The sequence below is a fragment of the Rhinichthys klamathensis genome, unplaced genomic scaffold, assembly GCF_029890125.1.
Source record: "Rhinichthys klamathensis goyatoka isolate OS25496 unplaced genomic scaffold, OSU_Roscu_1.1 h1tg000482l_1, whole genome shotgun sequence".
In the NCBI taxonomy this organism is placed as follows: Eukaryota; Metazoa; Chordata; class Actinopteri; order Cypriniformes; family Leuciscidae; genus Rhinichthys; species Rhinichthys klamathensis.
The window spans coordinates 445,001-467,500 of record NW_026606969.1 but is presented as its reverse complement, the minus strand read 5'-3'; the positions used below and the strand labels follow the sequence as shown (position 1 = coordinate 467,500).

The 22,500-nt window shown below is 41.0% G+C and overlaps 1 protein-coding gene across 1 annotated transcript in view; it reads right to left on the bottom strand.

Annotated features, from left to right (window-relative positions):
• The window catches only part of LOC130072194 (adhesion G protein-coupled receptor A3), a 221,027-nt gene that overhangs the window by 168,440 nt on the left and 30,087 nt on the right, over positions 1 to 22,500 (bottom strand). The window contains exons 3-7 of the mRNA XM_056237207.1: positions 19,484 to 19,555; positions 15,201 to 15,272; positions 14,931 to 15,002; positions 12,561 to 12,724; positions 1 to 25 (exon numbers count right to left, since the gene is read on the bottom strand). The exon at positions 1 to 25 is cut by the window's left edge and continues 234 nt beyond it. Coding sequence (XP_056093182.1) covers positions 1 to 25; positions 12,561 to 12,724; positions 14,931 to 15,002; positions 15,201 to 15,272; positions 19,484 to 19,555 — 405 coding nt within the window. The remainder of the gene's footprint in view (positions 26 to 12,560; positions 12,725 to 14,930; positions 15,003 to 15,200; positions 15,273 to 19,483; positions 19,556 to 22,500) is intronic.

Genomic DNA, 22,500 nt, shown 5'->3' with positions numbered 1-22,500 from the left:
AGGACGGGCAGCTCCAGCGGTCCGTCTGAAACACACACACACACACTGATGGAGAACCGGACGGGTGGATGAAATATGTCTACATTAATCCGGATACATTTTGAGAACGATTTTTCGCTCTCCGTCCTCACCTTCACTGCGCATGTGTAAACCCTCACAGAAGCATAAATATAAATAATAAAGTTATTATTAATAACTGTTCTCATGTCTCACTGCAGGACAGCAGATGCGAGTGTGTCATCTGTGCAGGACTGAGATGTGGAGAGTGTGTGAACTTACAGATTTCTGCAACTGCACAGGCACAATACCGCTATAAACATCAATATCTATGGGTTTAATATGCGTCACATGACTAAACTTACATCATCGCTTTCAAACACCTCAGTTTTCTCAGTCCACACTCCAGCGAGAAAACTGTGTTCCCCTTCAGGGACTACCGCTGCGTGTAATCGCAGTGGGAACGCCCTCAGCGTGACGCGTCTGAAGCATGAATGAAATCAGTCAATGGAGAGAATGAGCGTACGGCGAGTGACGTCATCGACCAGGAAGCTATAAATATCCCCTGAGCACACAATACGCCAGCTTTAGTTACTTCAGCAGCTCTGTGGGTGTCTGAATCTGTCGATTGTGTTTGTCTGTTTTGTCAGGAGTTTTCACTATATATTTTATATAAAGAAAACCAATATGAGCGAGCAGTATAAGAAGTGTGTTCCCCCCTGTACTCGGTACATCACGGGTGGGGATTCACACGAGCTATGTGTGGCTTGTTTGGGAGTGCAGCAATGCCCAGTCGGCTCTCGAGGGAGTCGATTGTCAGCATTGCGAGCGTTTTCCCTTGAGAACTCTGCGCTCGCGGCGAGGAGCTGGATGTCGAAAGTTTTGCATTAGAGGAAACTAATTTATCACATTATACTGCAAATGAAGAAGGTTTGATGGATGTGTTATCTCGGACTGTTGAAAAGCTGAAAAAAAAAAACAGTATCGAGTGGCCAGCTGATAGACAGGTTTCTAGAATTAAAAGCAAACTAGATGATAGATTTCTGTCTGCACGACCTCAACCTTCTCGCCGGTGCTTACCGTTCTTCCCAGATCTTCATGCTGAGGTTTCAAAGACCTGGGTTAGACCGGTTTCAAGCAGAATTTACACAAATCAGTCCAATGCTTATGGTAACATTGTTGGTGCTAAATCTGCTGGTTATGTGACGATACTGTAGGCGGAGGAGACGCTCGCGAGCTATCTCTCTCCTGCTTCATCGTCTTCACTTAAAGCACCGGCTCTTCCACCAAAAAAAATATATATATATACATGTGCTGGTGGGGAAGGCTTACTCGGTGGCTGGGCAGGCGGCTGCATGTTTGCATACGATGGCTTTTATGCAGGCTTTTCAGGCCGACTTGCTCAAAGGAAAATCTGAGGGGGGTCCCCGCCGAGAGAGACTTGCGTTCACCTCCCTTAAGGGTGCCCTGTCTCTCCCGGCGCCCTCAGGGGCCCGTCCTACTAACCCTGCCGAAACAGGGCGTAGAAGGGTCTGGCGAGTGCTTTCCCGAGGGACGCTCGCCGCCTCTAAGGAGGGTTCTAGTGTGTTCAGACCAGTCGTTCCCTGCTGGTGCGCCGTTACAGGGCACTGTGTCTGTCACGCAGAATGTTCAACCAGAGCAAAATCTTTCGTCGAGTTCGTCTTCCAAAAGAGCACAGCAGAAGCGGAGTGTCACGTCTCGTGCCCCCCTGCAGAGAAACTGGAGGGACGAGGCGGGGCGCTCTCCGGCGCGGCCTTCTCGGGGCAGGACTGATCTGAGGACAGTCATTGTCGCCAGAAAGGCCGCGTCGAAAAAGTCCTGACGGGCTGAACGTCAGGACTCTGAGGGTGGTCCCCATCGGGAAAAACTTGAGTTCACCGCACAAAAACACGGTGCCCTGTCTTTCTCGATGCCCTCAGGGGTCTGTTCTACTAACCCTGCCTATACAGGGCGTAGAGAGACTCGGCGAGCGGTTTCCCGAGGGACGCTCGCCCCCTCCAAGGAGGGTTGTGGAGTGCTCAGACCAGCTGTTTCCTGCCAGTATGTTACAGGGCGCTGTGTCTGTCACACGGGATGTTCATCCAGAGGCCAGCCTCGAGAGGCTGGTTCCCTTAGTAGAGTTCCTGGCGGAATGGGAAATGCTTCCCAATGTTTCTCAGTGGGTCCTGAATATTATAAAGAACGGGGTGGTGGGCCCCGAGCAGGCTCTGGTATTAGAACAGGAGGTAAAAACTCTGCTGCAAAAAGGGGCTATAGAACGGGTTCCCCCACCCAGCAGGGAGTTAGGATACTACTTCATCGAAAGAAAAAAAAAAATCCTGACGTGCTGAACGTCAGGACTCTGAGGGTGGTCCCCATCGTGAAAGACCTGAGTTCACTGCACAAAAACACGGTGCCCTGTCTTTTCCGATGCCCTCAGGGGTCTGCTCTACTAACCCTGCCTTCACAGTGTCATGATTCTGCCATCATGTTATTGATTATTCCTGGTCTTGTAGCAGGATCATGACAGAACCAATGTTTTGTGTACAAGCGCATGGCCAATTGTCAAGGCCATGTGCTTGTGTTGTCTCGTCTCTTAACCCCGCCCCCTTGTTATCCTGATTCAGTGTTTATTGCTTCACTCGTGTCACCTGTTATGTCTTGATTAGTCTCCTTATTTAATCCCCTTGTGTTTGCTGTCTTGTGTCGGTTCATTGCCAAACGTTACTTGTGAGTATCTTGTGAAAGTCTTGTCATTGAAAGTCATTGTCGGTCTAGTCATTGTTAGTATCTCTCGAAGTGTTGTTTGTTTTCTAGTATTTTGTCAGTGTCGTTGTCTAGTTAGTCACCAGAGTCCTGTCTTGTTTTGCCCCCTCGTGGGCTTTGTTTTCTCCTTTTTGTCTTCAATAAATTGTGTGAAGAGCATTCAGTCTGCTTTTGGGTTCGTCAATCTGCATCCACATAACAGAATGAACCGACCAGAACTGAACCCAGCAGATAGTATGTCCTCCCTGCTTAAGCAACAGTCAGCTGACCAGCAATTATGGTGGCAGTCAGCTATCACCGACAGCAGGATGGGCAAGCTTCCTTTCCCTCCCCAGGGAGAGAGGTCTCTGAGGAGATATGCTCAGGCCGTGGAAGCAAGGAGGTTTTTCTTACCTGAGATCCTTGTCAACCGTTACCTCATCGCGGGTCTCAAAGCTCCGCCTCCTCTGGCTGAACGGGAGAGGTTGGTCCACCGCCCGTTCCGGGACATGGTGGACTGTTTGTCTCGTAAGGAGCCGCAGGGTCCCATCGTGTCGTCACCTCCTGCCTGTCTGCCGGTGATCCCGGAGGGTCGTATGTTAGGCGTCGTGACGCTTGGAGACCAGACTCGTCCCACTTCGACTCCCGAGGCATCATCTGCACCCGCTGATCTCCGTGGCAAACGAGAGAGACGGCTGTCGTGGGAGTCGACTTCGGAGTCCTCATCCGCTGAGACTGCAGTCCCGGCTGTACAGCCTCAACTGGTCACAAGCCCGGCTACGGTCTCTGCTCCGCGACCCAGGAAGAAGAAGAGGAAGAGGGGAGCCTCTTGCCCTCCGTCTCTCTCAGGGCCCGCTACTGCAAGCGCTGTTCCAGAGCCCGCTACTGCAAGCGCTGTTCCAGAGCCCGCTACTGCAAGCGCTGTTCCAGAGCCCGCTACTGCAAGCGCTGTTCCAGGATCTGCGGAGAGAGTTGCGGCCGACCTAGCCGCTAAAGATGTTCTGCAAGCTGTTTCTGCTCATCAGGAGATGCCGGTCATCATTGCGGCCAAGGCCCTTTCTAATTACCTGTCCCGTCTTGTCGCGATTCTTGAACCCCCTGTCTGTCCTGCCTTGTCCTCCGCATCCAAGCCTGTCCCTGTGAGCGCTGCACCCGAGCCGGTCGCCGTGAGCGCCGCACCCAGTCCTGCCCCGTCACCTGCCATGTCCCCCGTCAGAAGTCCCGTTACCTCATCCTCCGTGTCCTCTGTGTCCCCTGTGTCTGAGTCTGTTGCTGCAGCATCCCCGACTGTTTCCCCGTTCGTCCCTGTCTCCACCAGCCCCCGGACTGTTTCCCCGTTCGTCCCTGTCTCCACCAGCCCCCGGACTGTTTCCCCGTTCGTCCCTGTCTCCACCAGCCCCCGGACTGTTTCCCTGTTTGTCCCTGTCGTCACTAGTCCCCGGACTGTTCCCCCTGTCACCACGAAACCCCGGACTGTTCCCCCTGTCACCACGAAACCCCGGACTGTTCCCCCTGTCACCACGAAACCCCGGACTGTTCCGCCCAAGTCTCGTCCTCGTGTGTCTTCCGCCAGACCTGCCCTGAGTTCTTGTCCTCAGCCCTCATCCCATGGACCCAAGACCCCCAGTCCTCCCATCCACCCTGGACCACCCCCCATGAACTCTGTGTTTCCTCCACCTCCTTTGCCTTGTATGTTGTTTTTGATGTTTCACCCTAACCCTGTTATTGTTTATTCATGTATGCCGCTTTTAGTGTTTTCCATGTTTTGTTGGTTTTTGTCAATGTCTCGTTCCGTCTTGTCTTGTGCTTAGTGTCCCTTTGAGGAGCGTCTGGTAGCCGCTCCTTAAAGTGGGGGTTCTGTCATGATTCTGCCATCATGTTATTGATTATTCCTGGTCTTGTAGCAGGATCATGACAGAACCAATGTTTTGTGTACAAGCGCATGGCCAATTGTCAAGGCCATGTGCTTGTGTTGTCTCGTCTCTTAACCCCGCCCCCTTGTTATCCTGATTCAGTCTTTATTGCTTCACTCGTGTCACCTGTTATGTCTTGATTAGTCTCCTTATTTAATCCCCTTGTGTTTGCTGTCTTGTGTCGGTTCATTGCCAAACGTTACTTGTGAGTATCTTGTGAAAGTCTTGTCATTGAAAGTCATTGTAGGTCTAGTCATTGTTAGTATCTCTCGAAGTGTTGTTTGTTTTCTAGTATTTTGTCAGTGTCGTTGTCTAGTTAGTCACCAGAGTCCTGTCTTGTTTTGCCCCCTCGTGGGCTTTGTTTTCTCCTTTTTGTCTTCAATAAATTGTGTGAAGAGCATTCAGTCTGCTTTTGGGTTCGTCAATCTGCATCCACATAACACACAGGGCGTAGAGAGACTCGGCGAGCGATTTCCCGAGGGACGCTCGCCCCCTCCGAGGAGGGTTGTGGAGTGCCCAGACCAGCTGTTCCCTGCCAGTACGTTACAGGGCGCTGTGTCTGTCACTCGGGATGTTCAAATCAGATCCGAGGACTGGTTTGTCATGATAGATTTAAAGGACGTTTACTTCCATGTATCTATCCTCCCTCAACACAGGAAGTTCCTGAGGTTCGCTTTCGGGGGCGAAGCGTACCAATATCGGGTTCTTCCATTCGGCCTAGCAACAGGCGGTTCGGCACCGAGATGTCGTTCTTGCTCATATCAAGTGACTGGGGCTGAGGCTCAACGCCAAAAAGAGTGTTCTTTCTCCATTACAGAGAACCACTTTTCTAGGTGTAGTGTGGGATTCAACGACGATGCAGGCACGATTGTCACCTGCTCGTATTGCTTTGATTCTCGCTGCAGTAGATCAGGTCAAGCTAGGCCAGTCATCCACTGTAAAACAGTTCCAGAGACTGCAGCTGCGTCCAACGTGATACCTCTTGGCCTCTTGCACATGAGACTGTTACAGTGGTGGCTCAGGACCAAGGGATTCTCCCCGAGGGGAAATCCGCTTCGCATGATCGTGAGTTCGCGACGGTGTCATCACCCCCTGATCATGTGGAAAGATCCTTGGTTTCTGTCCCAAAGCCCTGTGTTAGGAGCTCCTTGTCGTTGCGTTATGCTAACGACAGATGCCTCTCTCACGGGTTGGGGGGCGATCATGGATGGTCGCCCGGCTCAGGGTCTGTGGGAGGACCATCATCGTCTGTGGCACTTAAACTGCCTAGAAATGTTGGCGGTGTTTCAGGCTCTGAAACACTTCCTCCCAGACCTAAGGGGCCACCATGTTCTTGTCCGGACAGACAACACATCGGTGGTTTCTTATATCAACCATCAGGGGGGTCTGCGTTCTCGCCCGCTTTACAAACTGGCACGTCAGATCCTTCTATGGTCCCAGGGGAAAATTCTTTCTCTGAGAGCTATTTATCTCCCGGGGTATTTAAATCAGGGGGCAGACATCCTGTCAAGACAGGGGCCGAGGCCCGGGGAATGGAGTCTTCACCCCGAGGTGGTGGAACTCCTATGGAAACATTTCAGTCGTGCCGAGGTAGACCTATTTGCTTCTCGAGAAACATCACACTGCCCGCTGTGGTTCTCTCTCAGCCATCCAGCCCCGCTGGGGTTGGATGCGATGGTACATCCGTGGCCGAGGTCACGCTTGTACGCTTTTCCCCCGATCGCTCTGCTCCCAGGAGTTCTGGAGAGGGTTCGCCGGGACGGGCTCAGTCTCCTGCTAATAGCCCCGTTCTGGCCGGCCCGGGTATGGTTTGCGGACCTAGTGTCTCTCCTCGACGGCTCTCCCGTAGAGATACCGATCAGGAGAGATCTGCTCTCTCAGGCGAGTGGGTCGATCCTTCAACCCCGTCCAGAGCTATGGAGGCTGTGGGCTTGGCCTCTGAGGGGGCCCAGCTCATAGATTCTGGTCTCTCGGCTGAGGTCGTTGAGACCATCCTCCGATCCAGAGCTCCTTCCACGAGGAAGTTATATGCCGCGAGGTGGAAACTTTTCACCTCTTGGTGTGGAGAGCGCCAGCAGGACCCAGTTAACTGCCCGGTTGGTACAGTGCTGGATTTCCTGCAGGAACGTCTCTCCACAGGGTTATCCCACTCCACGCTGAAGGTGTATGTGGCGGCCTTAGCTGCTTACCACACCCCTTCAAGTGGAGGTTCCCTCGGGAAACACCCACTTATGTCTCGCTTCCTTCGTGGCACCTTGAGGCTGAGGCCTGCAGTTCGCACGAGGGTACCAGCTTGGGATCTGGCCATCATCTTAGAAGGTCTCTCCCTTGCTCCTTTCGAGCCCATCGAGAAAGTTTCGGAAAAGTTTCTTACTCTAAAGACTATCCTTCTTCTCGCTATCTCATCTCTAAAAAGAATTGGAGATATTCAAGCACTTTCGGTGGCTCCCTCGTGCCTGGAATTTGCTCCTGGTTGGTTAAGGCCTTTCTCTTTCCGAGACCAGGTTATGTTCCTAAGGTTCCAACTGTTTCTGTTAGACCTATAGTTCTGCAGGTTTTCTGTCCTCCGCCTTTTCTGACGTCAGACCAGGAGAAACTTAATTTGCTGTGCCCAGTTTGGGTTTTAGATGCTTACGTCCACAGAGCTGCCCTGTGGAGGAGATCGGAACAACTGTTCGTCTGTTTGGGTCACCTAAGAAAGGGTGTCCTGCATCTAGGCAAAGGATGAGCAAGTGGGTGGTCGAGGCCATCCCACTTGCTTATGGTTCGGCCCATCAGCCTTCACCTTTGGCTGTAAGGGCTCATTCCTCCCGGAGTATGGCTGCTTCTACAGCTCTTCTTTCAGGAGCTTCTCTTCAGGACGTTTGTGATGCGGCAGGCTGGTCCTCACCGCACACTTTCGTTAGATTTTATTCCCTCGATCTTAGCTCCACTCCCAGGGCTCAGGTTCTCTCGTTGGTTTGTGTCTCCTAATGACACACGACGGGGATTTGGTCGTATGGGGATGTGGGTATTGCGTTCCCACTGCGATTACACGCAGCGGTAGTCCCTGAAGGGGAACGTCCCGGGTTACGTATGTAACCCTAGTTCCCCGAAGGGACGGACGCTGCGTGTCCTGCCATACTCTCGGCATCCCCTTGGGTCGCTGCTTCAGTAACTTTTAAGCTGGCGTATTGTGTGCTCAGGGGATATTTATAGCTTCCTGGTCGATGACGTCACTCGCCGTACGCTCATTCTCTCCATTGACTGATTTCATTCATGCTTCAGACGCGTCACGCTGAGGGCGTTCCCACTGCGATTACACGCAGCGTCCGTCCCTTCGGGGAACTAGGGTTACATGCGTAACCCGGGACGTTTCAAATGTATCCACTTTGAAAGTGTATCCACGAATGTATATATTTAAGAAATATTTGCATGTATATACTGTATATAGATTTATACATCATTTATTACTAATCCTAAAACCCTGTCAAATTAAATTCCATAAACATCCATAAAAGTTGCATAAAATTATAAATACCCAAAATGCACCGATATGAAAAATTTGGCCGATACCGATAACCGATAATTCTTTTTATTTGAAAGCCGATAACCGATATATTGGCAGATAAATCTAAATCCAAATTTTTACATAATTTTTGAGAGCCTGATTACAAAAAAATTCTCAACATTAAAATCCATGTTTCAAGTGCACAATTATAATGTTCTTATTATATTTTTTTGTAGCCGATATGACAGACTTGTTGCACTGAACAGTATTTTCTTTTTTTTAAGTGACTACAATCATATTTCAAGCAATTCAAAACCATCATGTTGAACAGTGCGCATCTGAAGAGTCTCATCTGAAGGAAATAATACATTATTTATCAGCTTTAATATATCGGCCAAATTTTCTTATCGGGCCGATAACGATAACATTAAAAATGAACGTATATCAGCCGATACCGATATGATGGCCGATATATCATACCTAAAACTATTTAGAAAATGTTTTCTTTTGTATAATAACTTGAGATAACACAAATATCCAAGCTGTCAACTACAACTTCACATTTCAAGTCAATTTAAAATCTTATTAAAGTCCCCCTGTGGTGAAACTCCAGCGTTTAATGTTGTTTATGTGTCTATGTGGTGTTTTTAATACGCTTTAAGACACACCATGTGTAAGTTCATAAGTGAGTGAGTGAGGGCGGGTATCATTTGCATATTCATAGAACCGCGCATACTAAATGAGCAAGGGTGTCGAGTTACATTCAAGATATTTTAAGGTATGAAGAAGGAAAAAACATTTTAATATGCCATTTTGTTGATCAAAGATGAGTTTTAAGAGATAAAATTGACTACAGGGGGACTTACTTTAACACCACAAAATATATATATATATATCCTCATCTTGATCAGATGAACCTCTCCTGCTGGAACAACCCTCTCCACAACTAACTTTATAATGTTTATAATGACCGTCTCTGTTTACCCAGCTCAAATCCCTCATGACTCAGACTGAGTCACCATCTGACCGACTCAACTGGATTACAATAGTCAGACAGTTCGACGAACGCAGAAATTAGATGATGTTTTTCTTCAAATATCTTGTCGTTTTATAATACCTTGTGACACAATCTGGCTCATTTCTGGACTTAATGTCAAGTGAACAGCACAAATTAAATTTAGTGATTGTGTGTCTGTGTGTGTGTGTGTGTGTGTGTGTGTGTGTATGAAAATCCCAAATTCAAATTTAGAATATAGTGCAGGGCTCGACATAAGCAATGGCCCGATTGCCCGGCTGGTGAACGTGATTTCACCAAGTACCACATGTTCCTGGATCAACATCTTTGTTGATCCTGGACCAACTTTCCAATCAACCAATCAGATTTGAGGGACAAGTTTACAGTTTATGTCAAGTTTAGGCTTAGAACCGAGTGAAGTACTTAAACATCAGTGTCATTAACCTTTCATTACCCTCTGATTTTAGGGAAAAGTTATGGGTAGGGTTAGGTTTAGGGGTAGGGATTGGGTAAGGACTACATTTTGGGACAGGAATGTTGATCCAGGACCATGTCTTACTTGGCAAAATCACGGTGACCGGCCGGGGCCAGTAAAAGAGTATGTCGGGCAAGTTGATTGGCCAGTCACTGGCCCGCGCGGGCCAGTGACTGGCCATCAGCAAAACAAACAGCAAACGTCATACACAGTGGCGCGAAGAGTGTTATGGTGTGTTCACACCGAACGCGAATAGAGCGTCAAATACGCGTCTATCGCGTCTAGTTAGACGCTTGAACATTCGCTCGAGTTCAAATTTTTCAACTTGCGCGGAAGATATTCGCGCCATTCGCAACGCCCGGCGCAAATGATGCGTCTATTCGAGTCTTTGCATTGACTTTGTATGTAACCTACTCGCGCAAATAATTAAATTCGCGTTCGGTGTGAACACACCATTAGTGTTACTTCAGGTTATTTTAACGTGTTAAAATGTCAAAGAACTACGAGGCTGATACGAGAAAGAGGACATTCCCAGTGTCATGGAAAACACAGTAGGGCCTACACTGGTAGGGATGGGTACCGAAACCCGGTATTAAACGAGCCCGGGGCTGAATTTTGAAAGACCGTTGTATCGATAAGCTTGGACGTTATTGGCTCTGCTGTCGGTACTGGAGAAATACACGTAGGCGGGGTGATCAGACGTTATTGGTTGTTTTTTTACCATCTCGCTGAGTCACCAGCCATTTATGGATATATTAATATTAAACCATTAGTCTGTGATGCATTTTTGCTATTCGCAGTCCAGATAGAGAGAGATCTCTCAGGCGGTGCCCACAGTGCGCACAGCACGACAGCCCAGCTTAATGAGTGACCACAGAGCAGAGGACAGAACTAAACATTCAAACGTAGCACACTTTAGATCTGTGATATTACTCTGATTTTATTTTAGATTTCGGCTTCCAAAGATTATAGAATATTTGAGGTAAAACCATTAAAAACTATAGCCGCATTCTGTCAAGCGCAACTTCCTTCCCATCGCAGTACGCTGCCATTTCACCTTAAAACTAAAACTTTAAGACAGAATCAGCACGATCGGTGATTGTTGTAAAATGCAGTCTCTACTGTTGCTAAATTGGGGGACGCGTTTAATAATAAAAAGAGCTATTAAAAGCACAAAAATCTGCGCAAGAGATGATGTTCCAAATGCGGCGCGCGCTCCGAAACATACCGTAACGAGACAAGCAAATTACACATTGGGCTTCATGTGCGCGTCTAAACGATCAAATATACACAAAAATATGTCAAAATGACCGCCTTGGAGATTCACTTAAACAGTTTATGTCTAAAATGGACGTAGTTATGGAAATATTTGGGAGAAAATATGGTGCATCAGTAGACTATTAGATCTGCACTCGTTCTTAAAGGGGAACCAGTCTAATAAACATGCTGAGGATTGCGCCATTACTGAGAATTAAACAACAAAAGGCAAAAAGAAAATCAGCTCTTGAATGAATAACTTTAGCTTTAATAAGCATAAGTAAGATGAGGAGACTGAGAAAAAAAAGAAAGAGTGATGGAGATGAGGAGAGAGCAGGTATTGACAAATAATCTACTGCAGGCTGACATTTGGTTATTTTTGCATACAGGGGCTCTCTCTTAATTCCTGTACTCCCTTTGCTGTATTGATTAATCCTAATGTATACAATAAATATGCCTACAGTTTAATGGAAAAGTGCTTTTCCTTATATTTCTTTCAGGGCCAGTAAAAATATATAAGGGGCCACCAAAACTCTGATCTACTGGCCCCAGGCGCCAGTGGGGATTTTTTTTTATGTTGAGCCCTGTATAGTGAAAAGGTTTTCATAAGCTGTAATCCATAATCATCATAATTATAACAAATAAAGGCTTGAAATATCTCACTTTGCATGTAATGAGTCTATATAATATATTAGTTTCACCTTTTAAGTTGAATTACTGAAATAAATGAACTTTTGCACGATATTATAATTTTTCGAGTTTCACCTGTATAGTTGGCTGTATACAGTATATTATATTTTACAATGACTATGCACAAGGTTCATCCAAAAATATCTTAGAGTTGGAAGTGTTTTCTTACATTGCATTTTTGTCCATTCATCAATGCAAATGACCAGATATGCAAATGAGCTAAAATAACACATGCATAATTCATTCTTACTCGATGCATTCTTACAAAAAAAGTGGGCATGTTTGTACAATAATATATATATATATATATATTTGTATTATTCTAAAAATGCAAAATGTGAAAAAATAAAGGTAAAATTAAAATAAATACTTATTTATTTTATTTATAAAAATAAATCTTTCTGTTGCAGTCTACATATACTTTAAAGTTTAAACTATGCAAACTTCAGCTATGCAAATTATGCTTATTGTGAATTGAATTGGGAATTTTTTGCGAAGTGTGTATGATTCATCTTACGCTATACATTCTTACTAATAAAAATGTTTGTGCAATAATAATATATATTGTTAATTCTAAAAATGCAAAATGTGGAAAAAAAAAGGTTTGCAACTGTAAAATTTAAATAACTGCTTTTAATTAGTTATAATTTAATTTTATTCATTAGTTGCAGTCCATATAACATTGTCTTCGCTTCAGAGGAGATGCATCAGTATTTGCTTTAACTGGCAATAAGATTTTAGAGTTGGATCTAAATGTAATGTAAATGTACAAACTTCTATGCAAATGCAAGCTATGCAAATGAGGCTTATTATGAATCGAATTAGATGGGCGTGTTTGTGCATAATTCCTTTAGTGAATCGCATGCCATAATAATGCAGGCATAATTCATTCTTACAAACTTCCGGATCATTCTTGATAATAAAACGCAGCTGTTTATATTATGTTAGTGTTGTAGAGTAATATTGTGTGTGTGTTACCGCAGGTGAGCTGGTGTTCCTGAAGGCTGAGGAGCTCCAGTCCACGAAGACGGCTCGGATACACACACACGGATTCGTTGGCCACACGCACGGACTGAACCCTGACCCACGACAGCAGCCACTGAAGCTGGCAATCACAGAACAGAGAGTCCGTGCCCACGCTCCTGCAAACACATCAGATTCACTAACAGTATCACTTTAATGCAATAACAACACTGACTTTGCAACAATGACACAGTTATTGAACTGAATTGATCTGAATAATGACACTATTGTCTTTTTAGAGCTGCTTTACAGATGAAATTGAATTTGTTTCATAATTGATGAATTGGTAAGGTTCATTAGTTAGCATGAGCTAAGAATGAACAATACTTCTACAGCATTTATTAATCTTAGGTAATATTAATTTCAACATTTACTAATACGTTATTAAAATCAAAAGTTGTATTTGTTCACATTAGTTAATGCACTGTGAACTAACATGAACAAACAATGAACAGCTGGATTTTTATTAACTAATATTAACAAAGAATAACAAACACTGTAACAAATGTATTGCTCATTGTTAATGTTAGTTAATACATCGTTGTTACGATTCATTTTATAACATTAACATATTAACAACTTAACTGTCACCTGCCCGTATACGGGCAACCTAAATTTACTTCACTATATTACTATTAAATCCTAATCTAGTCATGACAAACTATATATCGTTGGAAAGGTCTAAGACTCCTTAATAGATATTTTAGCGCTGTTTTTTTCTTACAAATTATATATGAATAGTAATATATGAATTTATGACAAGAGTGCGCCTCAAAAAATCTACGTCATTACAGGAGTTTCTGACCTTTGTCACAAAAAGTTGACGCACACACTTTTAATAATTGAAACTTGTTTTTTAATGCTAAAAGTTCATAATAAAACATAATCTAGTATTTGTCAATAAAAAAAGATAAAATTATATTTTAAAAAGTAAAGTAAAAAGTCCTCTAAAAAGTATAATAATTATTATATATATATATTTTTTTTTATTTATTATTATATCACATATTTTAGTAGTTATCATAAATTAGGTATCATTTGAAAGCTTACGAACTCAGAATTCATCCTGTGAAAACCGTTTTGAAATTGGACGTTGCGTTACCATAGAAACAGTATTTTTTTTATTAGGCCCCTCCCCTTTTGGGCATCATCTTTCATAATTTATTATCAAAAATGTTCTAATCTTGACAAAACACATATTGTCAGAAAGGTCTGAGTCTCAAGGTTCCATATTTAGTGACAGAAGTGATATTTGGATAGAAATTTATTAATTTGTTATGGCAGAATGCATACAATTAAATTCAATGGAATGCAATTGCACCCGGTGGGTATTTTTGGTATTACGCCTAAACAAAATCTCATGGGAACTTCAATGTTTGTGATATCAACTTCAAATTTGGAACACAACTTGGTTAGATATATGGCTTTGACTTTCTGTCATTTTTAGGCTGAAACCTATATTAATTTATATATATTTTTAATAAAAGAAAAATACATATTTTATAATATTTTCATAACAATAAACTTAAACTTCAATAACTTTTAAATAATTTAATTCTATTAATTTATTCCACTTCAGCAATAATCTGCCAAGAGTCTTCTTTTAAAAGAGACCAACCGCAAGTCTTTAGTACAAAGGCTTCATGAATTACAACCGTTTAAGTTTGGGTAGTGCATTTTCACATCAATTCTCAAAAAGGGGGGTGACAGCTAAAGGGTTAACAACTTAATGTGAAGCTGCTTTACCACGTTATTACACAATGAAAAGGTCATATCATACATTTAAAATCATCCAAATATGGTGTTAATCAAGTTTTTGTGTAGAGTTTTACACTCATTAGTTGCGGTTTAATAATAATAGCATTCTGCAAAACATCTGCATTACTTTGAGCAACTTTCTGATCACTTTTTGCATCAAAGTTGCAAATGTAATTTATGCAAAAACTCCATAATATTTACGAATAAAGCAGCGTTCATGTGTTCCAGAGAATAAAAACGGATAAATTAAACAAAATAAACGTAATAAATGACTTTGACAAACTCTGTCTTCTAATCAAATGAAAAAGAAAGTCGTCTAAGTAATGTGCATTTTTATTCATATCTTTATGGGGGAGTTTTAATGCACCATCTCAACATTTGCATTGAAATATGTGGATGTGAACTCATTTTTTGCAGTTTAGCTTCAGTAAATGTTTGTCTTGGACTGGGAAGAAAGTGTTGAGCTCTAAAACAGTAGTTTTTCATAGTACAGTGAAGGATTGTACTCCTCAAATCATGACCCATTTTAACAGATTTACATGCACAAATATAGTGTGCATATCTTACAGCGCTCGCAGGGAAGGTGTGTGTGTGAAAAGCCCCTCCGGCAGTGTGGAGAAAATATTCCCAGACAGATTCCTGAAAGACACACAAACCCAGCTGACATTTCAAAAGCATTAAAACACAACTAGAACATCAATTATTAGTGATAAACGGCTCCCAGTGCTAAAGAGAGAGAGAGAGAGAGAGAGAGAGAGAGAGAGAGAGAGAGAGAGAGAGAGAGAGAGAGAGAGATACATTAAGATACATATACAGAGAGAGAGAGACTAAACTCACAGTTTGGAGAGACGGCCAAGGTCAAGAAACATATCAGGAGAGAAGCAGCCAATCCTGTTGTTGGAAAGATCCCTGAGAAACACACACACACACACACACACACACACACACACACACACACACACACACACATAAATGAGATAAATAATCTGACATCAAACACCAGTGTCAAAACCTTCAAACTGGACTGTGAATATATGCATATCTGTGAATGTGTGAGCATAAACATTATATAACATAACATATGATCTGACTATCATCTGACTATATGAACTATTGACTACTTTCTGTATTTTTATTTCTCCTGTTAAATTAGTGGGAGAAACATCTGAGACTGAGTTCAACTTTTCCGTTCATCCCAGTTGTTTCCAGAGTTTGAAGGAAAAGAGTTTGCATCCCATCTTTCAAACAATTCATACGGTCTTAAAAGTGCTGAAAATCTGATGCATGCATATGTTGATCATGCCGTAAACACAAATGCCATGCATGCTTAAAAATTATTTGCATTATTGCATTATTCCTTTAAAAGCACTCGAGCAATGAAAGAGCAACTGCTTTCTGCATCCATAAACGAATTTATAAGGAACATTTCATCTGAGGGGCGGGAAACGGGACCCTTGAGGAGAATAAGGGATAAGTGTTTTAGGAGCCGACTCTAATCTTAGTAACTCGCCAATTACTCCTGCGTGAGACTGAACCCACGAGCGGCGCAGATCCTGAACGTCTGGCAACCGCAGCCAACAAACCGTCCATTCAATGAGTATACGTGAAGCGTAACTCGGCAGCTCAGTGATTTTATGTCTCGTGTGTGTGTGTGTGTGTGTGTTTGGATCTCCAGGTGTGTGTGCTGTGCATGTGTGTGTGGTTTCATGCCCGCTGTAATGAGAAACATACACTGCTGTGGTGCAGTGGGAGCGGTTCAGTTCTGCGCTGTAATCATCGGTTGCGAGCTCTTAAATTAGAACGGCCGTTTAAATTATACGCGTACAGAACGCTGGCACACACACATCCACAATCAGCCGCTCAAATCCACCAATCATTGTCACATTAAAGCGTCCACACGGCTCCCGTTTCTGCTGCCACATCTGTGCGTCGACACGCTGAAAGCCTCTTCAGGACTGAATGAACCTTCAGATCGACTTCAGCTCTGATTCTGAAGGGTGTTACGCAAAGATGTGACCTAATATTCACAAACGGGGATCAAATGTAAAAGTTTAAGAACACTGAAAGCTTAAAAACACAGAACTTTAGCTAAAGTTTCAAACAAACGTTCTTCCAGTAAAAGTAGTCTTTAATAATGTTCTTAAAGCATCGTTGATGGAATGGTTTTATCTGAAACTTTCAGTTGGACGTTTTTTAAATGTTGCGACTGGTTTCGGAATCTTCGGAGATTATTCAAAAGTAACATTCCAAAATGATCAAATGAAATGTTCCCTTGATGTTCTCGGCGTTGTTTTAAACGTTTAGAGAACATTCAGAAGTAACTTTCTTAAAGGAGTAGTTCACCTCAAAATGAAAATTTCCTGATAATTTACTCACGCAAATGCCATCCGAGATGTTCATGTCTTTCTTTCTTCAGTGGAACAGAAATTAAATTTTTTGAGGAAACATTACAGGATTTTTCTCCACACAATGGACTTCAACGGTAACCAAATTGTTGAAGTCCAAATCAATGCAGTTTCAAAGGGCTGAGCACGACCCCAGCTGAGGAACAGGGTCTTATCTAGTGAAACCATCGGTCATTTATATACTTTTTAACCACAGTTGTTGGTCTTGTGCTGGTCTGCGATGCGCCAGGCATTACGTCATCATGTTGGAAAGGTCACGCTGGACGTAGGCGGAAACACCGCCCTATTGTTTTAAACATCCAGGATACGCACACGAAAGGACCGTTTTAAACAATAAACTGACACAAAGACATAAATATGTCATTCAACATACAATAAAATTGGATCCTCCTTCTCCACGCTTGTAAACAATGGGGCGGTGCTTACGCCTACGTCCAGCGTGACCTTACAACGTGATGTCGTAATGCATGGCGCGTCGCAGACCATAACAAGACCAACAACTGTGGATAAAAAGTAAATTATCAGGAAATTTTCATTTCTTTTCACTAAAGTGACTTTTTTTACACATTTTTATGCAAATTGATTTCCATTTCTTGTCGAATGAATCCAAATAAATGTAATTATGACTAGCGGTTTAGAGAGAATGCGCTCGGACAAACTTTACAGTAATAGCCAAACATACGAGTAAATGATTCAGTCACATGACTCGAAGCGTTCAGGAATAAATGTTTCCTTCGTAGTTTATGAGCATGTCTTCATAGTAATGTGCCTTTTTATTCACGATGCTGTTTTTTTTATGCAATATCTTAAAATTTGCATAAAATATCTGTATGGAAACTATGGATGTGAATGTGGGGCTTGTTTGTGTTAACGGATTTGTTTGTGTGACATAAAAAAAGTTAATTTTTGCAGTTGAGCTTCAATAAATATTTGTTTTGGACTTTAGAGCTCTGAAACTTCCAGTAGTATTTCATAGTACAGTGAAGGAAAATGATATCCCTCATATTATGACCTATTTAAACAGTACAATCACAATTACAAGTACTTGTTAAACTACTAGTATACAAATCGTACAGAGTTTTGCTATTTTCTAAGCACCAAAAGTTTGAATAAAACCTGAAATAATTGTGGGCAACTTTCACAGTCACACTAGAATAAATCAGTCTTTTTTTCCAGCACAAATATCTAAACATTCTTAAATCAAGATACATTTACTAGAGAAGCTTTTTTTAACTTTCTGATAAAATACATGAAAATTAAATTGGTTTATGCTTAAAACAAGAACAAAAATCTGCCAGTCGATGTATTTAATGTATTTAATTCAAAGGGAAAACAAGATTGACCCCATTGGCATTTTTAAGCAAAACCCACTTAATTTGTATTAAACAAGACTTAAACTCATATGATAAGATATTCTAGTGTTAGTCCCTGTTTACAGCTGGGTTTAAGATGTGTTTTGGTGGATCGGATCACCAGTAGACGAGGGACACACACTCCCGTTTACACCTGGTGTTTTAATCCGCCTCTTTTGTCCACTTTTAAAACACTTCTGTCCACTTTTAAAACACTTCTGTCCACCTTTAAAACACTTCTGTCCACTTTTAAAACACTTCTGTCCACCTTTAAAACACTTCTGTCCACTTTTAAAACACTTCTGTCCACTTTTAAAACACTTCTGTCCACTTTTAAAACACTTCTGTCCACCTTTAAAACACTTCTGTCCACCTTTAAAACACTTCTGTCCACTTTTAAAACACTTCTGTCCACCTTTAAAACACTTCTGTCCACTTTTAAAACACTTCTGTCCACTTTTAAAACACTTCTGTCCTGATTTCTTCGACGAGAGTGTCTACGGACGGGTAAATGTATGTTTCTTTTAGATCTTTCCATTTAATGGACGAAATAAGCTCACGCAATTTACATATAAACAAGACCGGAGACGACAAAAAAACACACACTGCAAAAAAATGCTTTTCTTACTTAGTATTTGTGTCTTGTTTCCAGTCCAAATATCAAACATTTCTCAATTACATAAGATATTAAGTCCTGTTTTCTGGGGAAATTAATCAAAATAAAGTGTCTGCCAATGTGGTAAGAAAATTAATCCTGTTTCTGTTTGAATTAAGATTATATTTCTCACCCCATTGGCAGATAATTTTACTACTTTAGTAAATGCATCTTGATTTAAGATTTTTTTTTATATTTGGACTGAAAACAAGACAAAAATACTAAGTAAGAAAAGCATTTTTTGCAGTTTACGGAGAGCAGCAGCTTTTATTTCTGCTCTGAAAATACACTAAATTTGCAATAATGAACCAAATAAACCAATTTTTCTCCTTCAAACCAATCTTGGGTCTTCAGCCGAGAGTTTAAATCCTGTGTGTCTAGCGCTCTTCCCATAATGTTAATGCATTAGGCCAGTATTCAGAGAGCAAGCGTCTGTTGTGGCTGTTCGAACGCATTCGATCACATGAGCGTTTACACTACGAAAGCAATCCGGTCGAATGTGTTTCCAAATACCTCTGGAAGTGGACGAGCTCAAAGCGTTTTACTCCTGTATTTAGCGTCATCCACTTGAGATCCGATTGAGCAGAACGCATCGTAACACCCGGTGTGAACAGGGCCGTAGAAACGTTCATAGACACATCGTAGCATCTAGAAAACACGTTGATCGGGTTCATATGTGGATTCCCGAGGTCATAATCATATACTTACAATCTCTTCAGAGCCGTCAGTCCATGAAACGCACCGGGAGCGATTCTGCTAATGAGATTACTTCTGAGATCCCTAAAAAGAGAGAGAGAGAGAGAGAGAGAGAGAGAGAGAGAGAGAGAGAGAGAGAGAGAGAGAGAGAGAGAGAGAGAGAGAGAGAGAGAGAGAGAGAGAGAGAGAGAGAGAGAGAGAGAGAGAGAGAGAGAGAGAGAGAGAGAGATGACAAAGCAGAACAGTTCAAATAAATACTACCATACAAGAAATTGGGGTCAGTAAGATTTTTTTTTTATAAAGAAATTGATATTTTATTCAGAACGTACAAATTAAATTGATCAAAGGTGACCGTAAATACATTCATAATGCCACAAAAAAATTATATTTCAAATAAATGATTTCTGAAGGATCATGTGACACTGAAGACTGGAGTAATGATGCTGAAAATTCAGCTTTGATCACAGGAATAAATTACACTTTACTGTATATTCACATAGAAAACAGATGATTTACATTGGAATAATATTTTGTAGTATTACCCCAAAGTAGTGTGTGAAATTTTATATATATATATATATATATATATATATATATATATATATACACACCGTTATATATATATATATATATATATATATATATATAAATCTTTCTTGCAATTTGGTATTTAAAAATACCATTTATGTTTTTATGTGCAACAAATAAAAAATAGAAAAAAAACATTTTCATGGAATTCTATATAGAACTGTCGGGTTTTTGACTCAGTTTTAAAGAACTCTTTATGTCCAAAAGATTCTATACAAGGAGAAACGTATTAAATGATCGCATTATACTTTCATGTTTAATAGATTGTCTAAATTGATGAAATATGTATGTTAAGCACATTTACGAGCTGTTTAATGAATGTAATAAAAATTACAAATGAATTAAAACACAATGTATTAATTAAAACTAAGTCCATAGGAACCATTTAGGGTTACATATGGAAATTTTCTTCTTTATTTGTTAAATTCTGATTTAAACTTGGACCCAAGTTTGGTTTGAAGAGGAGAACCGTACCAAACACAATGTTCTCTCACACAAGATGTCTTTAATAGATTATTTAAATGTATATAATAGGTATGTTAAGTACATTTACTAGCTGTAATAGAAATTAAAAATGAATTAAAAGTCCATAAAATGATGGAAGGTTCTACATATGAAGTGCCTGACTGAACAATTTAGGGAACTTTTCTTTTTAAATTGTATAACTGCATATCAAACCTCTGTGTGTTGAGCTCTGACTGACTGTCTCAAACCAAGTGCACTAAAAATACACACTCGATATCATGCATTACTCCTGGCTTTCCTCCGAGGCCAAAACAAACTTCCTGAAATTGTGTGTCAGTGTTTCCCGTGTCTGAGGGGAGTGACAGGAGACCCTCCACATGTCTCGACACAATGAGCACACACACACACACACACACACACACACAGACGGACAAACCGTGCAGGAAAAATGTCACAAAACAGACTTTTGACCTTTTATAATCCGTCTTTCGTGGAAGATCGGAGGCCTTCTGGTTTCCTGTTGATGATTTGCAACAACTGAATGTTTTTAGTAGCTTTTCAAGAACTAAACCCCCTCCACACACACTTCAGATCATCCATCTGGCCATACATCACATTCTCATCGCTTCTGGATTGATTAAATGTGGTTAATGTGAAATATTTAACGCTCAAGTGTGACGGTCATTACTGCTGATAAACGGCTTCTGTCCGGCTCAAATGGTGTGTGACTCCAGTGAAACGCTGCACTTTTGTTCAGCACCATTAAACTTTCCCGTTCATCCCACTTGTTTCCAGAGTTTGAAGGAAAAGAGTTAGCATGCCATCGTTCAAAAAATTAATATGCAATATTTCATGGTCTTAAAAGTGCCATGAATCATCTGATATAAGCATATGTTGATCATGACGTAAACACAAATGCCATGCATACTTATTTGTAAATTAATGCAAATTATTTGCATTATTCGGGTTCAGGAAAAACACGATTTTTCTGATTTTAAGCATAAACTCACTTAATTGTATTATTTATTTTTGGAAAAGCAAGAATTAATATATATATATATATATATATATATATATATACAGTATATATATATATATTATATGCATATTTATTCATTCATTATTTTTTTATTTGGAATACAAATCAGAGATACTAAATAAGAAAATCTTAAATATTAATAAAAAATAAAATTACATGAATAGCATAAAGTCGCTTAATGGTTTTTTTTTTTTTTGGGGGGGGGGGGGGGGGCAAGAATTAATATCTTAAGTAATTTTGCTTTTTAGTTATATGTTATATGTTATTTTTGATATTTTTAAATGAAAAAAAAAAAAAAAAAAATACTAAATAAGAAAGTCTTAAAAAAATTACATGAAAAAAAAACAATTGTTTTAAGCATAAAGTCACTAAATATTTTTGGGAAAGCATTAAATATCTTAAGTAATTTTGCTTCTCAATTATATGCATATTTATTTAATTATTTTTAAATATTTGTAATGGAAAAAAACCCTAAAATACTTAATAAGAAAATCATTCAAAAAATAATAATAATAATAATATAATTAAGTTAAAACGTTTATTTTTGAAAAAAAGCAAGAATTAATAGCGTATCTTAATATCTTAGTCATTTTGCTTCTTAATTATATGCATATTTATTCTTTCATTATTTTAGATATTTGTAATGGAAACAAAAATACAAATTAAGAAAATCATTTTAAAAAAAATCATAAATTGTTTTAAGCATAAAGTCACTTAATTTAGATTTTTCTTTCCAGAAAACATCATTACTTCATTTCTTAAGACTTTTTCCTTCATTAAATGTATCTTTATTTATAAATATTTTTGCAGCGTAAGAGACTTGTGTTGCTGGCTCGACTCACTGCTGTAACGTCCCTCAAATGAAAGCCAGTGTTTCCTCACGTCTGTCTTCATGGGCTCCGCAGAGTTAAAGTAACGAGCTTCTGTAACCCATGAT